Source organism: Saimiri boliviensis, chromosome 12 (assembly GCF_048565385.1).
Source record: "Saimiri boliviensis isolate mSaiBol1 chromosome 12, mSaiBol1.pri, whole genome shotgun sequence".
In the NCBI taxonomy this organism is placed as follows: domain Eukaryota; kingdom Metazoa; phylum Chordata; class Mammalia; order Primates; family Cebidae; genus Saimiri; species Saimiri boliviensis.
Window position 1 is genome coordinate 19,151,922 of NC_133460.1, and position 22,468 is coordinate 19,174,389.

Consider the following 22,468-nt stretch of genomic DNA (forward strand, 5'->3'; position numbering starts at 1 on the left):
TTTTCTCAACATGATGACAGTACTCTTACACTGATTTTTGAAATGCCATGTACGTAGAACCGGGTCTGAAGACGTGGTTTGCACTCAGGCTCTGTCATTTTCTACCTCAGTGATTGCACAACAGCAATGCAGAATTTCCATGAATATAATCATTACTATGTGCCTTTACTTGCATCATCTCCTTTGGCTACTATTACTACTGTGAGAGATGGGTATTCTCATGTTGTAGAGAATGAAGTTGACCTCGACCTCAGGAAGGTTAAGAAATGAGCCCACTGGCATGCAATAAATGGCCGATGTGGGAGTTGGACTGACTCCAAAGTCAGTCTATTTAATTGCAAAGTTATTTCACCTCCAAAGGGACCTCCCAGTCATCAGGCCTATGATTCCTTGTTTCACAGAGGGGGCCAGGTCCAACGATGTCAAACTGTCTTCTAATTCTGATTCTCAGCCATTCTCAGCTCCTCTTGCTTGGGTCTGGATTCTAAGGCTGATCTCATGAGAATGGGTGTTTCAGAAGGGTGCCCTCTCCAAGACAGGTGCACCTCCCAGCAGGGGCAGTGAACATCCCTTTGGTCCTTATGTAGCCTGGCTTCAGATACTGGCTTCCGCCTGGATGCTTGGGCCCACCCTGCCCTTGTCAGTTACCAAGAAGAAGCCCAGCACCTTGGCACGGCTTTCCCAGTTAATTTCTAACTAAGGAATCTCTTGCTGTGAGAAGGTGAGAAACAGTGACCTTGTATTTCCCTGCACAGGTGTGAGCCCCCGTGTCAATCATTTGGGGTCTCTAGCTATTAGGAGAAAGAACAACAACAACCTCACAGCTTGGAAAAGGCAAACATTGTGCCAGAAGGAAAAAATATTCCACCCCCAAGAAAACAATATCAAAAAACAGAACTAGAGAATAATTGGAGGAGAGACTGCCAGCCTGGGACAAATGTATATATATATAAGTATGAGGAACACATTTGTGACCAGACTAACTACCTTTCTGGCTTCAGGTAAGGCTATCTGTAGATGTCTTCTCCTAGCCCAGCTTCTCTCCATTCTATTTGAAGGAGGTGAGAGAGAAAATTAAGACCTCAAACCTGAGGTCAGACCTGGATTTGAGTCATTATTCTGCTGATGATTGTCTTCATGATCTTGGGTAATTTAGTTTTCCTCTCTTTGATCCTCTCCATCCTAGTAACAACGACTACTATTTTTTGACTTATTCCATGAATACTAGTTATGCACCTATTACATGCCAGGTACCAGGGATACAACAATGAACAAGAACATTTGCTATGTACTGGGCCTTTCTAGACATCTGTCATCTACCTAATCCCAGGACAATATGCAGCATTTTATGTCGCAACTCATTAGTGGCTCATAAAATTGTTCCATTTGTGGATTATATCCTCAGACTTCTTTTAATTAAGTATAATAGAATATGTCAGTAAGCAATGCACATTTGAGGGAAGTAGCCTTTTTGTCTCTCTGTTTTCTCACTTGCAAACTAGGATAATAGTACTTATCTTGTAGGGTTGTGGTAAGAATTAAATGATTTAATATAGTAAGAATATCAATTGTCTTACAAAACTTTTATGTGTGACGTGTGTGTGTGTGTGTATGTGTGTGTGTGTGCACGCAAATTCTTGCAGAAGCATCTGTACTAGATCAAGATATAAAACATCTTTCTTTTCTTTCTTTCTTTTTTTTGAGACTGAGTTTCACTTTTGTCGCCCAGGTTGGTGTGCAATGGTGTGATCTCGGCTCACTGCCTCTCCTGGGTTCAAGCGATTCTCTTGCCTCAACCTCCTGAGTAGCTGGGATTGCAGGCATGTGCCGCCATGCCCAGCTAATTTTGTATTTTTAGTAGAGATGGGGTTTCTCCATGTTGGTCAGGCTGGTCTCAAACTCCCAACCTCAGGTGATCCAATACCTCAGACTCCAAAAGTGCTCAGATTACAGCATGAGTCACCACATCCGGCAACATAAAATATTTTTCTTATAGTACATCATGATCACAAAGATCTGGAAAATATTGCTCTAGGACCTAGGGTCTTTGAGCACATGGATGTCTTTGAACTGAGCCTAGCCCATCATAGATACTCAGTTTGTGAAAGCAACAATCTCCATTTCACAGGCAAAAACAGAGACTTGGGGAACTGAAATATCTTGCCCAACATCACAGTGTTATTGATCAGTAAAGCAGGGATTTGAATCCCAGTTGCAGGCTGTAGCTTCTACATACTTAGCCAACATGCCACCTTATTTTGCTGCTATAAACACTGGGTAATACTGGCATCCACCTTGGACTATTTTACCAATTGAAAGAAATAATAAGCGATCCCACAGAAACATTAAAATACATTGTAAAGATTAATTACCTCTTGAGTTTTGTGTCTCAAGTCACTTCTTTACAATACGCGAGCTGCACAGACTTTGTTGTGTTCATTGTTCTCTATGGTGGCTGGCTCCCTGTTTGGCACAAACTCATTAGGTGTTTGTTGAATGGGTAAGTGGATGTGGGCAAATTGAAAGTTTCCAGGCAGAGGATCAGTTAAAATCCAAAGCTGCCTTCAGTAAAGTGGTGAGTCCAGAACACTATTCTATCTTGCTATTTCCTGCTCCAAATGACTCAGTTCTTTAAAATGTGCACTGTGCTGAGACTTGGGGAGCCAAGACTGGGATGTTGGTGAAGTAAGGAGGGTGAGTACAAAGGGGAAAGTCCCAGCAAAACAAGGGCTGCAGTGTCGTACAATTTTTAGTCCATATAAGTGACACCTCCTGGAGTTGTATAACCTACAATCAAAGCACTCCTCCCAACTGTGGGGAGGAGAGTTAGATCACGCATTTGTCCCATCCGTCTCCGTTCACAGGACAGCAGACATCAGAGACAGAGAGGAAAACTCAGGGGGCCAACCTGACTTGTCTTTGGGCAGGTGTTCTCTAGACCAGAAGTAGCTGTGAAGAGCAAAGGCATGGGGCAGCCATCTCTGACTTGGATGCTGATGGTGGTAGTGGCCTCTTGGTTCATCACAGCTGCAGCCACTGACACCTCGGAAACAAGTAAGTGAGAAGTGTGTGTGTGTCGTATGTGTGTGCATGCACGAGTAGTGTAGCACTTCTTAGAGGCAATGTCAAATTTCCTATTGCATTTGGAATTTGCATTGTCTTTATTCTAAGTCCATTTCTTAGACTTCAATATGCACAGGACTCACTTGGAAATTTTGCTAAAATGCAGATTCTGGTTCAGCAGATCTTCAGTTGGACCTAAGATGTTGATTTTTTTTTTTTTCTCATTGCCCAGGCTGGAGTGCAGCAGTGCAATCTCAGCTCACTGCAGCTGCAGCCTCCTGGGTTCAAGTGATTCTCCTGTCTCAGCCTCCTGAGTAGCTAGGACTACAGGCACATGCCCCTATGCCCAGCTAATTTTTTGTATTTTTTTTTTTCTCTGAAACAGCTTTTTATTAAACGGCAAAGCAGAACTGCAACACAATTTAAATGTCTGTAAATTAGGTCACAAAAGGGATGCAAAATGTTTGCAGTTTGACTATTATATATTCATACAGCTAAAGTCATTCATCAGCTTTTACACCAATACATAAGATTATTCCATGATTAAAAGTAACCCAAATCTAATAACCATAAGCTATATTAGTGGATCTCTTTTCCTATTTTAAGATTTTAGCATTACTTCCAATATTGATTTCCTTACCAAATGGAACCTACACCAAATTTTGAAAAATTGTTAAAGGATGACTAAAACTCTTCAAGTGGCAGAGTTTACAGAAAATTCTAGAACAAGTGAGATAAAATACTGAGCAAGATAATAAGAATACCTGTAAAACTCTCCCATTTTATTCACTATTCTAATACCAATACACTGTTAAGGAATTTTGCAAAAGTTGATCTGCTGGGTACGAATAAACAGAAACCAAACTGTAACTGTTCTCATCCAGATGTGGCTTACATAAGGGTAGTCAAACTTAATCTACTTTCATATATACTTCCCAAAAGATCTAGTCTGTGCCAGAGAAAACACAAATCTGGAGTGAAAATATTTGGAGTTGGTTACTACTGTTTACCAACTACTTCTCCACCCTATTTCTATTTTTCCTCTAAATTTTCTATTTTAAACACACACATAACCAGAAATCATATATTTTCAGATAATATAAAATGAGTTACTTTGTGCAAAAAGAAGTTATTAACAATAAATACTCCCAAGTTAATTTTGTTTCAAAGAAAAACCTTCATTTTTAGTCTCCATCTATTTCCAATTTATTAAAGAGAAACCAGCATTCCTATCTTAATACTAAATATCACAAATGACAAGCCCTAGCTGTGACAGGATCTTATTTTGGTTAAGGTCAACAATTAAAATACAGATTACTCTCAGAGATGATTAACTATTAAAATTACTTTTACAAATGTGAAACCAGTTTTTTTCCTTAAGGAAAGGGAAATAGGAAGGAAGAGGCAAATGGAGAAGAGGCACAAGATGGTGGACAGGGTACATAAAGCTGTGCATTCAGTACATGATTTTGGTCACTTTTTCACAACATGGTGGTTATTTTCTTGTATATCTTACTAATCCTATAATAAAAGACAGTGCTAAACCTACAAATTAGATAAAACATTCATCTTTAAGTTTCATAAATATATGCAATTCTAATTATAAAGTCTCTACAATACATTTGCACGTTTTCATAGACTAACAATACACAAACTTATGGAAGTCTCCTGTTATTGTGTTACTTTTGTCTACATCTGACATTATCTTCATAAATATTCAATGAAGCCACAAACAAAGGTACTGTAACTTTTGGAATCTATCCAAGTTTTAAAGAAAAAATAATCAGCAGCAATTCCATAAAACAGAAGGGTGTCAATCCCTTACTTTCTTTTGCTTTTTGTGTCAGTTGTTTGAAAAACACTAGAAGCTGACATGAGGTTTTCTATATATTGTCCAAGAACTTGGTTTTCTGATTTTAGCTTCAGATTTTCTTCCTTAACTGCATCTACTCTTGCAGACAGATCTTCAAGTGTGTGTTGGAGTTCCAACACTTGATTAATAAGTCTTGTTTTTTCCTCCAGTTCCACCTGATTTTCAGCATCAACTGCATCCATGTCAGCATTCATCATCTTGGGTAACAAACTTTTGGGCCTTGGATACAAAATCCTTGCTGAATGGTCTTCCGCTGGAGGCGCGGGGAGAGACAGGGATGGACAATTTTTTGTATTTTTAGTAGAGACAGAGTTTCACCGTGTTGACTGGGATGGTCTTGATCTCCCACCTTGGCCTCCCAAAGTGCTGGGATTGCAGGCATGAGCCACTGTGCCCGGCCAATGCTGAATTTTAACAAGCTTCCAGGTGATGCTAGTGGTGGGGTCCTTGAAGCACACATTGAAAAGCAAGGGTCTAGAACATCTCTAAGACCTGCAGGCCCTTTTACTGGAAGGTCAGAAACATACTCTATTACATACGGTGTCCTAGTTAAAAGCAAATATTTTGTGGTCCTGCCATCTGCGTTTGTACCCTGGTTCTACTTCTTACCAAAGGAGTAAGGGGCTTAATCCCTCTGAACCTCAGTTTTCTCATGTTTAAAACAAAGATAAATCAAAAACTGACCTCACGAGGCCATTGGGAAGTACTCAACAAGATAGTGAATGAAAAGTGCACATCCTATTGCCTGGCATATAGTGACCGCTTAATAAACAACAGCTTATTTTTTTTTAATGATTATTTTTATTATGGAGGAACAAAGTACAACTGCCCTGTTGGAGGACTACTGAGAGAGGAGGCAACACTGAGCTGGGTCCTGAGGAAGCTTTCACCAGGCAGGGAAGCAGATCTGGCAGAAAGCAAAAAATGTGCAAAGGCAGAGAGGGCAACAGGTTCACTGTAAATTCTACCAAAGTACAGGAATTCTGTGCATTACTTTTCTGAATGTGGATATTTTAAAAGAAGACAGCTTGAAAGCAATGCTTAACACAGAAAAATTAATGGTGGAGTTGGGCATGATGGCACGTGCCTGTAGTCCCAGCTTTTTCAGAAGCTGTGGCAGGGTGGTTGGTGGTGGGGAGTGGAGGCTTGAGCCAGGAGTTGGAGGCTGCAATGAGCTATTGCAGCCTGGGCGACAGAACTAGACTGCCTCTCTAAAAAAATAATAAAGTTAAAAATTAAAATGAAATAAAAAGAATGAATGGTGGAAGCCTGACATCATCAGGGGAGTTTTGTTTCTTTCCTTCTTAACTTGTTTTGGAGGGAGTCCTAGAGAATAAATCTTAAATATAATGTGAGTTCCCTGGAGAATGAGGGAAGGATTTCTGGGTGGCCATGGGCCCAGCTGCCCACACTCTGAGGCTGGGCTCTTCTGTCCACAGGATGGTGCTCCGAATGTCACAGCAATGCCACCTGCTTGGAGGATGGGGCTGTCACGACGTGCACCTGCCAGGAGGGCTTCACTGGGGATGGCCTGACCTGTGTGGACCTGGATGAGTGCGCCATTCCGGGGGCTCACAACTGCTCGACCAACAGCAGCTGCGTAAATACGCCAGGCTCCTTCTCCTGCGTCTGCCCCGAAGGCTTCCGCCTGACGCCCAGGCTGGGCTGCACAGACGTGGATGAGTGCACGGAACCTGGGCTTAGCCACTGCCACGCCCTGGCCACGTGTGTCAATGGGATGGGCAACTACTCCTGCGTGTGCCCTGCGGGCTACTGGGGGGATGGGTGGCACTGTGAGTGTTCCCCAGGCTCCTGCGGGCCAGGGCTGGACTGCGTGCCCGAGGGCGACACGCTCGTGTGCGCGGATCCGTGTCAGGCGCACCGCATCCTGGACGAGTACTGGCGTAGCACCGAGTATGGGGTGGGCTACGCCTGCGACACGGACCTGCGCGGCTGGTACCGCTTCGTGGGCCAGGGCGGCGTGCGCCTGGCTGAGACCTGCGTGCCCGTCCTGCGCTGCAGCACGGCCGCCCCCATGTGGCTCAATGGCACGCATCCCTCCAGCGACGAAGGCATCGTGAGCCGCACGGCCTGCGCTCACTGGAGCGACCATTGCTGCCTGTGGGATGCATCAGTCCAGGTGAAGGCCTGCGCCGGCGGCTACTACGTCTACAACCTGACAGCGCCCCCCGAGTGTCACCTGGCGTACTGCACAGGTCAGCCTGGCGTTTCCCCGCAGCCATCACCCCAGGCCTGGAGAGGCACTACAGGGGACTGGGGCGCCTCCTTGTTGATTGTCTGTCTGTCCCTGTGACCCTGCAGACCCCAGCTCCGTGGAGGGAACGTGTGAGGAGTGCGGTATAGATGAGGACTGCAAATCGGATAACGGCAGGTGGCACTGCCAGTGCAAACAGGACTTCAACATCACTGGTGAGGACGGGGGGCGGGGAGGAAGCGGGTTGTTGAGAAACCTGACATTGACTGGGGGAGGGACACATTCCTCCCCTGTGAGATTGGGGTCATCTGGGTATGACACAGAAAATACATATTCAACCTGAGTGAAAATAGAAGATCCGCTAATACACATTAAAGCTGGCAAGAGGCTCTCTGAGCCTCTCCGAGTCTCTCTTTAGTTGACTTCAAATCTGGGGACCTCCTCGCTCCCAACCTTCTTTCTGAGGCCCCACACCTTAGTGGGCACACACGTTGCTGCTATCTGGGAGCCAAAGACCATCTGAGTCCTATTCCTGCAGCACCAGAACACAGGCCTGGTGACCAGTCCACCTATCAGCTCAGACCTGGTGACCAGTCCACCAATGAGCTCAGGCCTGGTGACCAATCCACCAATGAGCTCAGGCCTGGTGACCAGTCCACCTAACAGCTCAGACCTGGTGACCAGTCCACCTAACAGCTCAGGCCCGGTGACCAGTCCCCCTATCAGTTCAGACCTGGTGACCAGTCCACCAATCAGCTCAGGACTCTGGGCCAGGCACAAGCCTCAGATTTCTCATACCTACAATTATTAAAGATGAAAATTGTATTTCCAGACTTCAGTCACGATTTTAGTCACATCCAGGTGCCAACTTGACAATTGGAACCCTGGTTCACTTGCTTTATCCAAGTGTTGCCTGTGCCGTGACTTTTATTATTAACTTGTTTTTCTTCTAATGGACTGAATCTCTTATGTAAATGTGGAGTGTTGATGGTCACGGCTTCATCTGTCTGTGGCAAGTTACGCTTACCTTAGACAGAAAGTTAACTATAAAAATAAAGTGAAAAGAAAAGGTACTAAATTCCAGCAGTTGTGTAATACTTCAATAAAACAAAATTTTAAAAATAAATACTGAAAATTTTAAAAAATGCTTCATTTTTAAAAAAATTAAAAATGAATTCTACCTGGATGTTGTTTCCTTCTCCAAACTCTGAGCCTGAGGCCTGCTCTCTGTTTGAGAGGGAGGTTAGTGGGCTGGATGCTGTGGCTCATGCCTGTAATCCCAGCACTTTGGGAGGCCAAGGTGGGCAGATCACCTGAGATCAAGAGTTGGTCACCCTGACTGACCAACATGGCAAAACCCTGTCTCTAGTAAAAATACAAAAACTAGCCAGGCCTGGTGGCAAGCATCTGTAATTCCAGCAATTCCAGAGGGTGAAGCAGGGGAATCACTTGAATCCAGGAGGCAGAGGTTGCAGTGAGCCAATATCGCACCACTGCATTCTGGCCTGGACGACAAGAGCAAAACTCTGTCTCAAAAAAAATTTAAAAAAAAAAAAAAAAGAAAGAAAGAGAGGAAAGTTAGTGAGTATGAGTATACGGCATTAAAGACATTAGTGGCAAGCTGAAACTGTCTCCTTGATGTAAAAAGGGTAGAAAGCAATTGCAGTTTGTTTGTTTGCCTTCTTTTCTTTCTTTCTTTCTTTTTCTTTTTTCTTGACGAAGTCTCCCTCTGTCACCCAGACTGGAGTGCAATGTGCAATCTCAGCTCACTGCAACCTCTGCCTCCTGGATTCAAGCGATTCTCCTGCCTCAGCCCCTCACGTAGCTGGGATTACAGGTGCCTGCCACTGGGCCTGGCTAATATTTATTTATTTGTTTTGTATTTTTAGTAGAAACAGTGTTTCACCATGTTGGCCAGGCTGGTCTCGAACTCCTGACCTCAAGTGATCCGCCTGCCTCAGTCTCCCAAAGTGCTGGGATTACAGGCATGAGTCACAGTGCCCACGATCCCCTTTTTAAACTAGTATTCACTGTTATTTAATGCTGAGACGTCAACCTCCCCTGAAAATCCTCCTGCATTTGGTATACAACCCACGCTTAGGGGAACAGAGGACTGAATGGTTGGCCAATGGATGTATACATTGATATCAGGGGTCCAATTTTGAGTCCTCATCACATTGGGAGGGGAGAGATCAGCTTGAGGCTATGCTGAGCACCTCCAGGTGGTGGTTAACGCAGCCAGCTGGACCTGGCTTGGGGGGACGTGCTGGGCCCCGAAGCTACAGACACAGGCCCTCAATCCTGCCCAACCTGACTGTTTCAGATATCTCCCTCCTGGAGCACAGGCTGGAATGTGGGGCCAATGACATGAAGGTGTCCCTGGGCAAGTGCCAGCTGAAGAGTCTGGGCTTCGAGGAGGTCTTCATGTACCTGAGTGACAGCCGGTGCTCAGGCTTCAGTGACAGAGACAACCGGGACTGGATGTCCGTAGTGACCCCAGCCCGGGATGGCCCTTGTGGGACAGTGTTGACGGTACGTCTTGGCCAGTGGGGCACAGAACCAGAGCACTGCCTGGTTCAAGCTTCTGCTCTATCACTTCCTAGTTACAGGAGGTTCGGGGTTGTTTAACCTGGCTGTGCCTCAGTTTCATCCACTGTAAAGTGGAGAAATAATAGCGCCTACTCCGTAGGCATGTTGAGAGGATTGAATGAGTTAATGTGTTGAAGTGACTAGGACTGCACACAGTAGGTGACAAGTGCTCAATAAATGTCAGCTTCAAATAAACTTCAAATAAAGAGAGCAATCCATGGTGATAGTTCTCCATTTTACAGATAGGAAAAGTAGGGCTGACAGTAGTGATTGTCACAGCCAGTAGGCATCAGCATTTAGTTCAGAAACTGGTCCATTCATCTCCAGTGGTCCTGGAAGGCAAGGTCTGTTTCCTTAATGTACACAGAACCAGGACCTCACTGACAGAGGGCTCCTCAAATGAAACTCAGAGGTAAATGTTTGAGCATTATCTCTCCCACCTCTCTGATTACTGGAGAAAGAAATAAAGAAAAAGAAAGAAGAAAAGAGAAAGAAAGAAAGAAACAAAGAAACAAAGAAACAAAGAAACAAAGAAAGAAAAAGAAAGAAAGAAAAAGAGAAAGAAAGAAGGAAGGAAGGAAAGAAAGAGAGAGAAAAGATTTAATGTTGGCTGGGCGTGGTGGCTCATGTCTGTAATCCCAGGACTTAGGGAGACTGAGGCAGGCGGAAAAGAGGTCAGAAGTTTGAGACCAGCCTGGCCAACACAGAGAAACACCATCTCTACTAAAAATAGAAAAATTAGCTGGGTATGGTGGTGGGCACTTTTAATCACAGATACTCAGGAGGCTGAGACAGGAGAATCACTTGAATCCAGAAAGCAGAGGTTGTGGTGTGCCTAGATTGTGCCACTGCACTCCAGCCTGAGTGACAGAGTAAGGCTCTGTCTCAAAACAAACAAAAAGGAAATAATGTCATTTTCCAAGGATAGCATTTAAAGTTTTATTAATGATGACTTAGCATATGGTTTTTAGTTTTCAAGAGAGGAAGCACAGGGTGCTAGAAAGAGCCTAGACTTGTGAGATCTCACAAACTGTGGGCAATCCCTCAGTGACTCTGCCACTTTGAACCTCTGTCTTTTCATCCAGGAAGCAGAGATATGGCAGAGCCACCTCTTAGTGTCACTGAAGGGACTAATGCAATAAAGCAGGTATTCATCTCAGGGTCTAGCACATGACATGTGCGCATGAATGGTCATTGCTGTTGTAACTTTTTTTTTAGGAAGAAAAGATGATTAATTGGCTCATAGTTCAGATTTTTATTGTTGTGGGTTTTTTGTTTTTTTTTTTTCCCTATGGAATCTCCCTCTGTCGCCCAGGCTGTAGTGCAGTGGTACAATCTCAGCTCACTGCGACCTCTGCCTCCTGGGTTCAAGTGGTTCTCCTGTCTCAGCCTCCTGAGTAGATGGGACTACAGGCACCCACCACCACACCCAGCTACTTTTCTTATTTTTAGCAGAGATGAGGTTTCACCACATTGACCAGGCTGGTCTCTAACTCCTGACCTCATGTAATCCACCCATCTGAGCCTCCCAAAGTGCTGGGATTACAGGCGTGAGCCACTGCACCCAGCCACAGGCAGCTCTTTATCAAGGAGACTAGGAGAGCAGCTCACAAGTAGCCAGAGACCAGCAGATTTGGCTTTGAAGTCCTACTCAGATTTTCATGCCCTTTCTCTCACTCCCACCTCCCATTCCCTGCAACACAGAGGAATGAAACCCATGCCACTTACAGCAACACCCTCTACCTGGCAGATGAGATCATCATCCGTGACCGCAATATCAAAATCAACTTTGCATGCTCCTACCCCCTGGACATGAAAGTCAGCCTGAAGAACTCCCTGCAGCCAATGGTCAGGTGCGGCTAGAGAGAGTTTCTGGGACCCCTAGACAATTCTACCCCCAAACCCCTTAAGTATGAGCTTCCCTGTCAACTGCCACCTACAGAGAGCTGGGAGTGAGGTCTGGGAATAGGGTTGGACAGTGGAAAAGCCAGGAATCCTGGAGCCCAGGTTCAAACCTAGACTCTCATAAATGATGGTTACACCCTGGGCAGTGGGGGACAGAGTAAGAACACTGCCTGGTTTAAGCCCTAGCTCTGTCACTAACTAATTATATGAGCTTCAGTGAGTTATTGAGCCTGGCTGTGGGAAGCTGATAGCCCCTCTCTGGGTGTCAATATTTTCATCTGCAAAATGGGTTTAGCCATACTTGTGCTGCCTTTCTTAGAGTACAACAGTGCTCTAAGAATCAAATGATGTGGGAGTTTCACTTGAGCCCAGGAATTTGAGGCTGCATTGAGCTATGATTGTGATGTGAGTCAGATTCAACCCTCAAACTGATGCAGATGATTCAGATGTGAATCAAATATTAGAGTCTCCACTTTTCAAAGGGGCAGGGTGGTTGTGCCAGAGAGCAGGAAGGGTCTCAATCCAGACTGCTATGGGACTCTGGGCAAATCGTATTTCACATTTGGAAGGACCTCAGCTTCCTTCCTTCTCTGTAAGTGAAAGGAATTTGATTAAAGAAGGTTTTACAAATTATGGTCTTTGCAAGTGTCTTGGTGGGGGCCAAAGGAGGTGCCCTGGAGGAGTGCCTGTACGGGGTAAACCATTCATACTGGGTGCCACATAACGTTTTATTGTTTTTTTTTAAAAATGAACCTGTCCCTAAATAAAATTGAAAATCTTCAAATAGGATGAATCACAGGCCAATGATGGAAAAAATAATCGTAATATGAGCTAAGATTTATTTATTTATGTATTTATTTATTTATTTACTTATGACAGAGTCCTGCTCTGTTGCCTAGGCTGGAGTGCAATGATGCAATCTTGGCTCACTGCAACCTCTGCCTCCTGGGTTCAAACAATTATCCTGTCTCAGCCTCCCAAGTAGCTGGGATTACAGGCACTCACCACCAAATCTGGTTAATTTTTGTATTTTTAGTAGAGACGGGGTTTCACCATGTTGGCCAGGCTGGTCTCAAACTCCTGACTTCAGGTGATCCACCCATCTTGACCTCCCAAAGTGCTGGAATTACAGGCTTGAGCCACTGCACCCACCCAATAACTGAGATTTATTGAGAGCTTACTGTATCTCAGGCATTGTGTCCAGTGTTCTGCCTGGAACATCTTATCAAACTCTTATAGCAGCCCTAGGAGATAAAGGTATTATTATTCTTATTCCCATTATACTGATGTGGGCATTGAGGCTCAGAGAAGTTTGAGTGATTTATCCAAAGCTGCAAAGTCCAACAAGTGATAGAGCTGGGATTCAGACATCAGGTCCAGAGCCTCCACTTGACCTTAGAAGCTTGGTTGAGGTTCCCTTTGAAGCTTGCCCATGGTTTTGTACTCTCTTGCCCAGCCAGACTCAGGGAAGGATGCTGGGTGCTGATGACAGTGTACAGCTGACTTGGAGGAAGAAGGGCGCTCATTGCAGGCTGTTGGCTGGAGACTCACCTAGCCAAGCAGTGTCCTGGGGCACTGTGGCCCTTCCTCAGCCTGGTAGGCTCTGGGGAGCAACAAGTGTGCTCACATCTCTATGTTTTTTGGTTTTGTTTTGTTTTGTTAAGAACCCAGGCTTCACTCTATCACCCAGGCTGGAGTGCAGTGACACAATCATAGCTCAGTGCAGCCTCGAATTCCTGGGCTTAAGCAATCCTCCCACCTGTCTCCCAAGTAGCTAGGACTACAGACACATGCCGCAAACCTGGGATATTTTTAAAAATACTTTTGTAGAGATTGAGTCTTGTTATGTGGACCAGTCTAGTCTCAAACCTCTGACCTCAAGTGATCCTCCTGCCTTGGCCTCCTAAAGTATTGGGATTATAGGCATGAGCCACAGCACCTGATCCCTTGAGTCTCTGTCTTGAGTTAGAGATCTCAACCCAGTTTTCACTGATGACTCAGTTTTCATCTATAAAATGGACTTCCACATTTCGGAGTATTTCTCATGTGCCTTATTTCATGAGGCATCAGCCTTACAAAGTCCTTTGTGGGATCATCCAGTGAAGTTCACATCAGTGTGTCTGTTTTCAGTGTGGTTAAAAATAACTCATTTATAAAGCTCAATCTTCTGATGTAGATGTTAGTACATCATGATGGAGAACAGGTCTCAAGCTGTAGGACTCATAATAGCCCAATCCCTTTTAACCTGTTCTAGATTGAGACTAAAGAAGGAGTCCAGGTGTTTCAGTAATTTGTTGTTTCTTTTCCCCCCATCTTGAAGGCTACAGGAGTAGCAAGTGAGGGACTGGGTATGTTACTTGAGATGTGATTGATCCATGGACCAGCAGCATCAGCAGTATCCAGCAGCTTGTTAGAAATGCAGGCCCTTGAGCCCCACCCCAAACTGACTGAATCAGAGCCTGAATTTTTTCTAGATCCCAAGTTGACCTGTGTGTACTCATTGCAGTTTGCAAAGCAACAGTTAGTGGGTTCCAGTCTTATTGCTGGATAAAAATGCAAATAACTGCAAGGTACTGCCCAGAAATGCAAACCAGAAAAAGTAGCCCATCAGCAAGTGTTCTCAGCCTGATCCTCTCACCAACTCTTCTTCCCCTGCAGTGCCCTGAACATCAGAGTGGGCGGGACAGGCATGTTCACTGTGCGGATGGCCCTCTTCCAGAACCCTTCCTACATGCAGCCCTACCAAGGCTCCTCCGTGACGCTGTCCACTGAGGATTTTCTCTATGTGGGCACCATGTTGGATGGGGGAGACCTGTCCCGATTTGCACTGCTCATGACCAACTGCTATGCCACACCCAGTGGCAATGCCACGGACCCCCTGAAGTATTTCATCATCCAGGACAGGTAAGGCAAAGCTTCCTACATGGGAGCCCATGGGGGGAATTCAGGGGGTTCTGTGGACTTGGATGGAGAAAAATTGCATCTTTTTTTTTTTTTTTTTTTTAAACAGAGTCTTGCTCTGTCACTCAGACTGGAGTGCAATGGAGTGATCTCAGTTCACTGCAACCTCCACCTCCTGGGTTCAAGCAATTCTTCTGCCTCAGCCTCCTAAGTAGCTGGGATTACAGGCATGCACCTGCATGCCTGGATAATTTTTATATTTTTAGTAGGGACAGGTTTTCACCACATTGGCCAGGCTGGTCTTAAACTCCTGACCTTGTGATCCACCTGCCTCAGTCTCCCAAAGTGCTGAGATTACAGACATGAACTACCATGACCAGCCAGAAAATTACATTTTTATATTCATTACCCTTTAGCTGAAACTTAGCATTCCCATCCACTATAAATACAGGCAAAAAACTACAGAAATATTGGCAGGTCCTGTGAAGCCATTTATGGTCATCAATACTTTTTAGGCACTATAGCATTAGAATTTTCACTAGCCCTTATTATTCGATGCATTATCAAATATATATGTATTTGCAAATATATATGTATGATATATATACATAATGATACGCATTTTATATTTCAAATGTCTTATTTTTTTGCCTGTTTGATTTGGTTTGGCTTTTTTGAAATAGGGTCTCACTCTGTCACTCAGGCTGGAATGCGGTCACTTGATCATAGCTCACACCACCATACCCAGCTAGCAAATGTTTTTCGTATTTTGAGAATGGCACTTCAATTTCATTGGTTTCCTTTATAATCTTTTAAATATTTTTCTTTTGTGCATTTAAAAATACTATTTTTGAAGGGGGATGTACAAGCTTCAGCAGGGAGCTGAGTAGGATTTGCAATTCAGAAAATGGTAAGAAACCTGATGGAAAGGCATGCCCAAGGCAGCAGACAGCCCAGTACCTGGGGGAGGAGTAAGGTATGGGCATGGTTAGCCAAGGGCCAGTTGAAACTAGGACACAAGTGTGCTACCTTTTACTGAAGAGGCACAAGGTGACTGTGAATTTTACCACGAGAAGGTAGTTCACTTTCTCATTCATAAGTTGAAATGATATTTTGGAAGCTTGCTGTGTGTCAGGCTCTGTGGATTTCACAGTAAATAGAAGGAAGAAAACTCTCTGCCCTCATACAATTTATATTCTAAAGCAGGAGGACCAATAATTAAATGAAAGTGAAATATATAGTATGTTAATGACAAAGAGGTTATAGAAGAAACAAAGCAGGAGAAGAAGAGAGACATTTGCAATTTTATTGCATAGTCAGAGACAGTGGTCTGTTTTCATTAGGTTATCTCAGGGTCTGCCTTGTTACATCAAGGGAATATTTTCAAGTGGGTGCTAATATGACATTCACACCTCTTCGTTATCTGAATCTCCCTTTGCAATAAAAATAAAGCAGAAGTCTGTTTTAGAGGATTTGGCAATTAACAGTGTCTAATTCAAACTTAATACAACCCCTTTGTTGACCTTGTCCTCATTGTATGGTCCTGTTCTATTTATGGCAAGTGATACTTGCTTGCCATCTTGAGGCCATGAACTAAAGATTCTTGTAGAAAATAAATGTATGTCAGTAAAAAATATAAGTAGATTAAAAAAACAGTAAATAATAATACAAATGTTGGGACACAAAAGAAAATGCTCATGAAGGTGGCATCTCAACAAAGAAGAAAAATACTGAAATTTGGAAACTGTTGGCATGACCTTGATTTGAGCATCACAGAGATTTGGGTTCAAATCTTGGCTTTGCCATTTCTTAGTTTTAAGAAACAGGTCAGCTTAGCTCTCTGGGTTTTCCTGTTCTCAGACATAAATGAGGATAAATAATACCTGCTATGCTGGGATTTTAAAATTTGTTTTTCAGGAGTATAAAAGTACAGCAGGGAGGCCAAGGCAGGCATATCACGAGGTCAGGAGTTCAAGACCAGCCTGGCCAAAATGGTGAAACCCCGTCTCTACTAAAAATACAAAAGTTAGCAGAGTGTGGTGGCATGTGCCTGTAATCCCAGCTACTCAGGAGGCTAAGACAAGAGAATTGCTTGAACTGGGAGGCAGAGGTTGCAGTGAGTCAAGATCTCACCACTGCACTCCAGTCTAGGTGACAGAGCAAGACTCCATCTAAAAATAAAATAAAATGAAAGTACGGCAGGCACATTGTGGAAAACTTGGAAAGTTCTTTAAAAGAAGCAGGAAAAAATGTAGGGTATGTCTATACGTTTCCATGTGGGTGGGTGTGGGAGCTGGGGTGAGAACTATCAGTCTAGGAGAGATGTCAGAACCTCACAAGGCATGAAAAGAGGAGACAAGTTGGGGAGACAGTGAAAGTGACTGGAGGGAACACATGGATGTCCAGCTTGGCTTGAGCACATGGAGCCCTCACAGGCCATGCTGTCTGCCTGTCAGGAGTTGGGTCCACTCAACCTCAGGGCTTTTCTCTTGCCAGCTGGAGTCTGCATTTTGGGACCAGATCTGAATTATTGGAGATACAAGGGTGAAAAACATTCCCAGAAGGTTCCTTCTCAGTTTTGCAGTCAGTGTTCAGACTCCTGCCTAAATCAGCTTTGAGCAAATAGTGCAGAATGGCAGATAGGGTGCCCAGTTTGCCTTCCCGGAATGCCCATGGGTATCCCTGACTCGACCCAGCACACATGGGAATCTCTGCATGCTCTGTTTCAGGTTTCTCCTTGTAACTGTGTTTGGGCACAGTTGTGTATATGCACAGACGGGTGCACACACGCCAACTTCATCAGTAGCTGTTGGTACCCAGAGGTTTCCATCGTTATAATTATACCAGGCACATGTAGATAGCACATAGGAGCTAATAATTTTTTAATGTTATTACTGGGAAATCAGGAAGTGCTGACTTTTAGACAGTTTCAGCTCTGCACTGATGACAGTTTCACATAGTAGCTAATAATTTTTTAATTTTATTCCTGGGAAAGCAGGAAGTGCTGACTTTTGGATAGTTCCAGCTCTGCACTGATGACAGTTTCACTTTAGTATCAAATATATAAAGCACCTTTGGCATACTACACACAGTTCAGCAAAAACAAAAAAACAAAAAAACAAAACAAACAAACAAAAAAACCCAAAAAACTAATCCTTACAGCTGTCTTATAACATGGCTGCAATTATTTCCTCAAATGATCTGCCTGCCTTGGCCTCCCAAAGTGCTGTGATTACAGGTGTAAGCCACCACGCCCGGCCGGCTGCAATTGTTTCCTATGTACAGATGAAGAAATTAGGGCACAAAGAGATTAAGTAAGTTGTCCCAAGGTCACACAGCTAAAAGGTGACAGAGCAATATTTGAACCCAGTAAGTCTGGCTCCAGAGTCTTTGTTTAACCAATCACATGAAATGATGTGTAACCCTCCCAGATGCCCACACACTAAAGACTCAACTATCCAAGTGGTGGAGAACGGGGAGTCCTCCCAGGGCCGATTTTCCGTCCAGATGTTCCGGTTTGCTGGAAACTACAACCTAGTCTACCTGCACTGTGAAGTCTATCTCTGTGACACCGTGAATGAAAAGTGCAAGCCTGTGAGTCACCTCCGCTCCCCCAGCTCATCTCTTATAACCAAAGACATTTGGTCACAAAGAAAACAAATCAACATTGCTTCCCTATAGAATGAGCAATAAGATGAGGTGGGCATGGCCAGGCAGGAAACCTAGGCCACCAGGAAATCAGGTGCAATCAGTGAAGTGCGGCAGGCTGGCAAACGCTCTGGCTTATCTGCAAGCTTGTGTTCAAATAACAAGAGCTGACATTTTAAGCACTGTGTCCACTTCACTTGTGTTAACTTTGAATGCTTCACTGCAACTCTATAAGGGAGGTGTTATTAGTTCCCTTTCCTCATGAGGAGGGGAGCTCAGAGAACTTGAATGGCTTGCCTGAGATCATGCATCTATCTAGCAAATGGCAGAGCTGGGACATGCATGTACCCCGGTATACAGATCTCCTAAAAACTTCTGCCTGGGGCAGGAGGAGGCACCTATGAGGTGTGCAGTCCACTCCACATGGCAGAACCACTTGCAGGCTCCCTTATGGATGGTGTTTTTCCATTGCCCTCTCCCTGTAGACCTGCTCTGGGACCAGATTCAGAAGTGGGAGTGTCATAGAGCAATCCCGTGTCCTGAACTTGGGTCCCATCACACGGAAAGGTAAGAGAGCCACTTGCTCCTCAACATTCCTGGCTGGGAATAATCTCTGGAGAGGAAGAGGGATAACAGAGCCTGGCGCCTTGTCACCTTACTGAGCTCTGAAGAACTGGGAGCAAGTGGATGCTCTGGGGCAAGGTGGAAAACAGGCTGCCTTCTTTTTACTGTTCCCGTTCATCAACCCATTCATTGCACAAATATGATTGGTAGATGAATGTGACATAGGACACAAGCATGGCCAGACAGGCATGTGGAAATGTAGATCATCCAGATATGTTTTCACACACGTGAGGTCACATACATACATTTATATTTGTAGTAGATGTGTGCCTACTCTGTGTCTGGGGGTCTTGTGATGAGCAGAAGTAGATGGCCCTATTCACATGGAACTTGTGAATCAGTGAAGAAGGTGCCGTTTGAATAATCCCATGTAGACATGTGGGATCTGGGTGGTGCCAGCTGATGGCACCACCTAAGATCAAGTGCAGGGTCTGCAAACATTGATCTTAGGAGCAGTTTAGGAAGGGTCAGAATCTTGTAGCCTCCAGCTTTATGACTCCTAAACCATAATTTCCAATATTGTAGCTAATTTCTTAGTCCTAAAAAGGGAGTCTAGTCCCCAGGCAAGAAAGAGGTTTGTTTTTGGTAAGGGCTGTTATCATCTTTGTTTTAAACTATAAATTAAATTTCTTCCAAAGTTAGTTCAGCCTACACCCAGGAAGGAACAAGGACAGCTTAAAAGTTAGAACCAAGATGGAGTCAGCTAGGTTAGCTCTCTTTCACTGTCTCAATCATAATTTTGCAAAGGTCATTTTCAAGAGTACAGCTTGGGCAAAGGGCCTATGGTAGGAGGGAGCTCTGCCTGTTTAAAGAACTCAGAGAAGGCCAGGCAGGCTGGAAAGAAGGGGGTGGTGCGGGATGAGCTACAGCAGACTGTGCAGGGTCTTGCAGTTCTTACTAAGGTTTGAGGCCTTTCTCTGGAAAGCAGTGAGAGCCCCTGATGGGTCTGAAGTAGGGGAGTAACATGATCAGATTTGAGTTTTGAAGAGTTCACTCTGCCTGCAAGGAGAAAAGTAGATTGAAGGGATTTCTCCCAGGCTGCTTGCCAATCTCATGCATTCTTTTTTCACTGTTCTTCTGTTTTCCTCCAAAGGTGTCCAGGCCACAGTCTCAAGGGCTGCTTTTAGCAGCTTGGGTAAGTCTTTTTTTTTTTTTTAACCAGGTACAGGAAGTTATTTTTCAGTTCCTCGAAGTGCTGCATGGGGTGGGGGCAGAGACAGAAGACAGTGTAAACACTGGGTTCCACCTCATGGAGCTCAAGGGAAGACCCTTACCCAGATAGGGACTAACTGGAGGTGTGGAAGGGAACAAGGTGAAAGTAGGGGTCCTGGTGAGACAAAGCAGGGGGACCTGAGAACTCAGAGCAAGGTGGGTTTGGAGGGAGCACAGCAGGGTGTGGGAAGGGAGATAGGGGACATTTCCTATTCCAGTGCACTTCATTTTAAATAAACTGGGTACAGGAGCATTATGAAAGGAGTACCAAAGGACAGAACAGGTCGTCTCTGCAGCGGGACCTGTCCCAGAACTCTCCTAGGGGACTTCTGTTAACTTTTAATGCTTCACAGCAACTCTATACGGGAGGTGTTACTAGTTCCATTTTCTAAATGAGGAGAGGGGCTCAGAGAACGTGAGTGGTTCTACATCTATCTATTAACTGCTAGAGCTGGGACATGTTCCCTGGTATACAGATCACTTATTTTACACACACACTTACTATAGACTTGTACCCAAAGATACGCACACACTCCAGATCTGCATCTTGTGCACTTCCTGAAGCACCAAGGCTCTTCTCTAAACCTTTTTTCTAGATTCATTCAATAGGTGAGAAATATTCCTTGAGTGCTACTATGTACCAAGAACCATGCTTAATTCTGGTGTGAACACAGCAAACAAGAAACCCTACTTCTCTGCTTCCTTGCTCTTCTGACTCCCTGAGGTCCCCAGAGTGTGCTGGAGGGCTGGGCTTGAGCTCTGAAGAGGTAACTAACTGTGGAAATGCCTGGAATGCCTGGACCTAGGGTTGTACATATGTATACACACCTATGCTGTCTCCCAGTAGTACCTATGTGCGCACAGACACAGGCATGCCCAGATAAGCACTAAGAATGTAGGCCACCCAGACCTGTTTGCCCCCACACACAAGGTCACATACGTTCATTCACTCCTGTTTGCACATACAGGTGCACAGGAAGCGGTAGTCGTATGTATGCATATTTGTGTGTGCAGATATACACACACTTACTGGAAACCTGTACCCAAAGGGTATGCACACACATCAGATGTACATCTTGGGTACTTCCTGAAGCTCCAGGGATCTGCTGTAACACCTTTTTCTAGATTCATTCAAGAGATGACAAATATTCGTTGAGTAATACTGCGTGCCAGGAACCATGCTTAGGGCTGGGGTGAACACAACAGTCAAACAAGAAACCCTGCTTCTCTGCTTCTTTGCTCTTCTGACCACAAAGGCCAGGGACAGGTGGCATTTTTATGGCCCTTGGTTTTCATGGCTACTGAATTATTTTAAAATCTAGGTGAAAAGCACATATATGCAACAGCTACTGGTACCTGGATCCAAAGAGGTTGTTACACTACTGGGCTTTTTTTTTTTTTTTTTTTTTTTAAGATGGAATCTGCTCTGTTGCCCAGGCTGGAGTGCAGTGGCACAATCTTGTCTCACTGCAGCCTCTGCCTCCTGGGTTCAAGCAAGTCTCCTGTCTCAGCCTCTCCAGTAGCTGAAACCACAGGCATGCGCCACCACGCTCAGCTAATTTTTGTATTTTCTAGTAGATATGGGGTTTCTCCATGTGGCCAGGCTGGTCTCAAACTCCTGAGCTTAGGTGATCCGCCTGCCTTGGCCTCCCAAAGTGCTGGGATTAAAGGTGTGAGCCACCCTGCCCAGCAAACTGGGTATTTGATTTGACTAGTCCAGCCCAGTACTGATGAGCTCAGAGCTAGAGAGTCATGGTATTCCTAAGAAGCTTGCCCTCTGTTACTATACCGAAAGGTCTCTAAGGATGGTTGAGTAGGTTGTAAACTGCACAAGAGTGCCCTGTTGTGAAGGTACCAAGCCTAGTACCAGAGGAAAGACTACCTTTTTCAAATAGGTCCACCTTTTTCAGGAGAGATAAAGATGAAGCTTCCTTTTTCTAGGAGACCAGCCCAGGGACGGTGTCCTCATCTGATTGGTCAATCTAGAGGAGGCAGCTTATGTTAATTTACACAAAAGTACAGCAGTACTAGCAGTTGCCCTATAACTGTTTTCTTTTCAGGGCTCCTGAAAGTCTGGCTGTCTCTGCTTCTCTCCACCACCTTGACCCTGACATTTCAGTGACTAACAGCAGAAAGCCCTATGCTCCATGGCTGCCAGCTCACATCCTGCTGGGCAGAGGGCATGATGCAGGCCAGCGCTCCAGCCACAGAAAAGGGAGTTTATGCTTTGGTCAGCTTGCCTTCTTTTCTCCCCCTTAATCCTGGCTGTTAAGAAACAGCCTGTGTCTTTACATGCTGCTTTCTCTCAAAATGGAACTTGTGATGGTATACCCTGAGGCCCCTGTCTCCTAAGAGAATGTGGCAAAATAATGATTTTTAATCTCTGTCTTTGAAGTCATCCATTCATTCAACAAGTATTTACTGAACTCTACCATGTA

The 22,468-nt window shown here is 44.6% G+C and overlaps 3 protein-coding genes across 10 annotated transcripts in view; 2 read left to right on the forward strand and 1 right to left on the reverse strand.

Moving 5' to 3' along the window:
- PDILT (protein disulfide isomerase like, testis expressed) overlaps positions 1–836 on the forward strand; it is a 158,120-nt gene extending 157,284 nt beyond the window's left edge. For all 8 annotated transcript variants that reach the window (XM_074381965.1, XM_074381964.1, XM_074381959.1 and 5 more), the window contains one exon: positions 756–836. The gene's annotated coding sequence lies outside the window, so the exon portion shown is untranslated. The remainder of the gene's footprint in view (positions 1–755) is intronic.
- A 2,116-nt stretch (positions 837–2,952) lies between these two features.
- Positions 2,953–22,418, forward strand: UMOD (uromodulin). Its single transcript, XM_003930147.4, has 10 exons — positions 2,953–3,054; positions 6,376–7,152; positions 7,259–7,366; positions 9,475–9,683; positions 11,445–11,593; positions 14,304–14,549; positions 17,978–18,140; positions 18,680–18,761; positions 19,912–19,953; positions 22,091–22,418. The coding sequence occupies exons 1-10, from the start codon at positions 2,967–2,969 to the stop codon at positions 22,150–22,152; spliced, it is 1,926 nt and encodes a 641-aa protein (XP_003930196.1). The 5' UTR covers positions 2,953–2,966; the 3' UTR covers positions 22,153–22,418.
- On the reverse strand, positions 3,655–5,215 carry LOC101048435 (short coiled-coil protein). Its single transcript, XM_039478481.2, has one exon. It carries the CDS (start codon positions 5,131–5,133, stop codon positions 4,885–4,887), a length of 249 nt encoding a protein of 82 aa, XP_039334415.2. The 5' UTR covers positions 5,134–5,215; the 3' UTR covers positions 3,655–4,884.
- Positions 22,419–22,468: the final 50 nt, after the last annotated feature.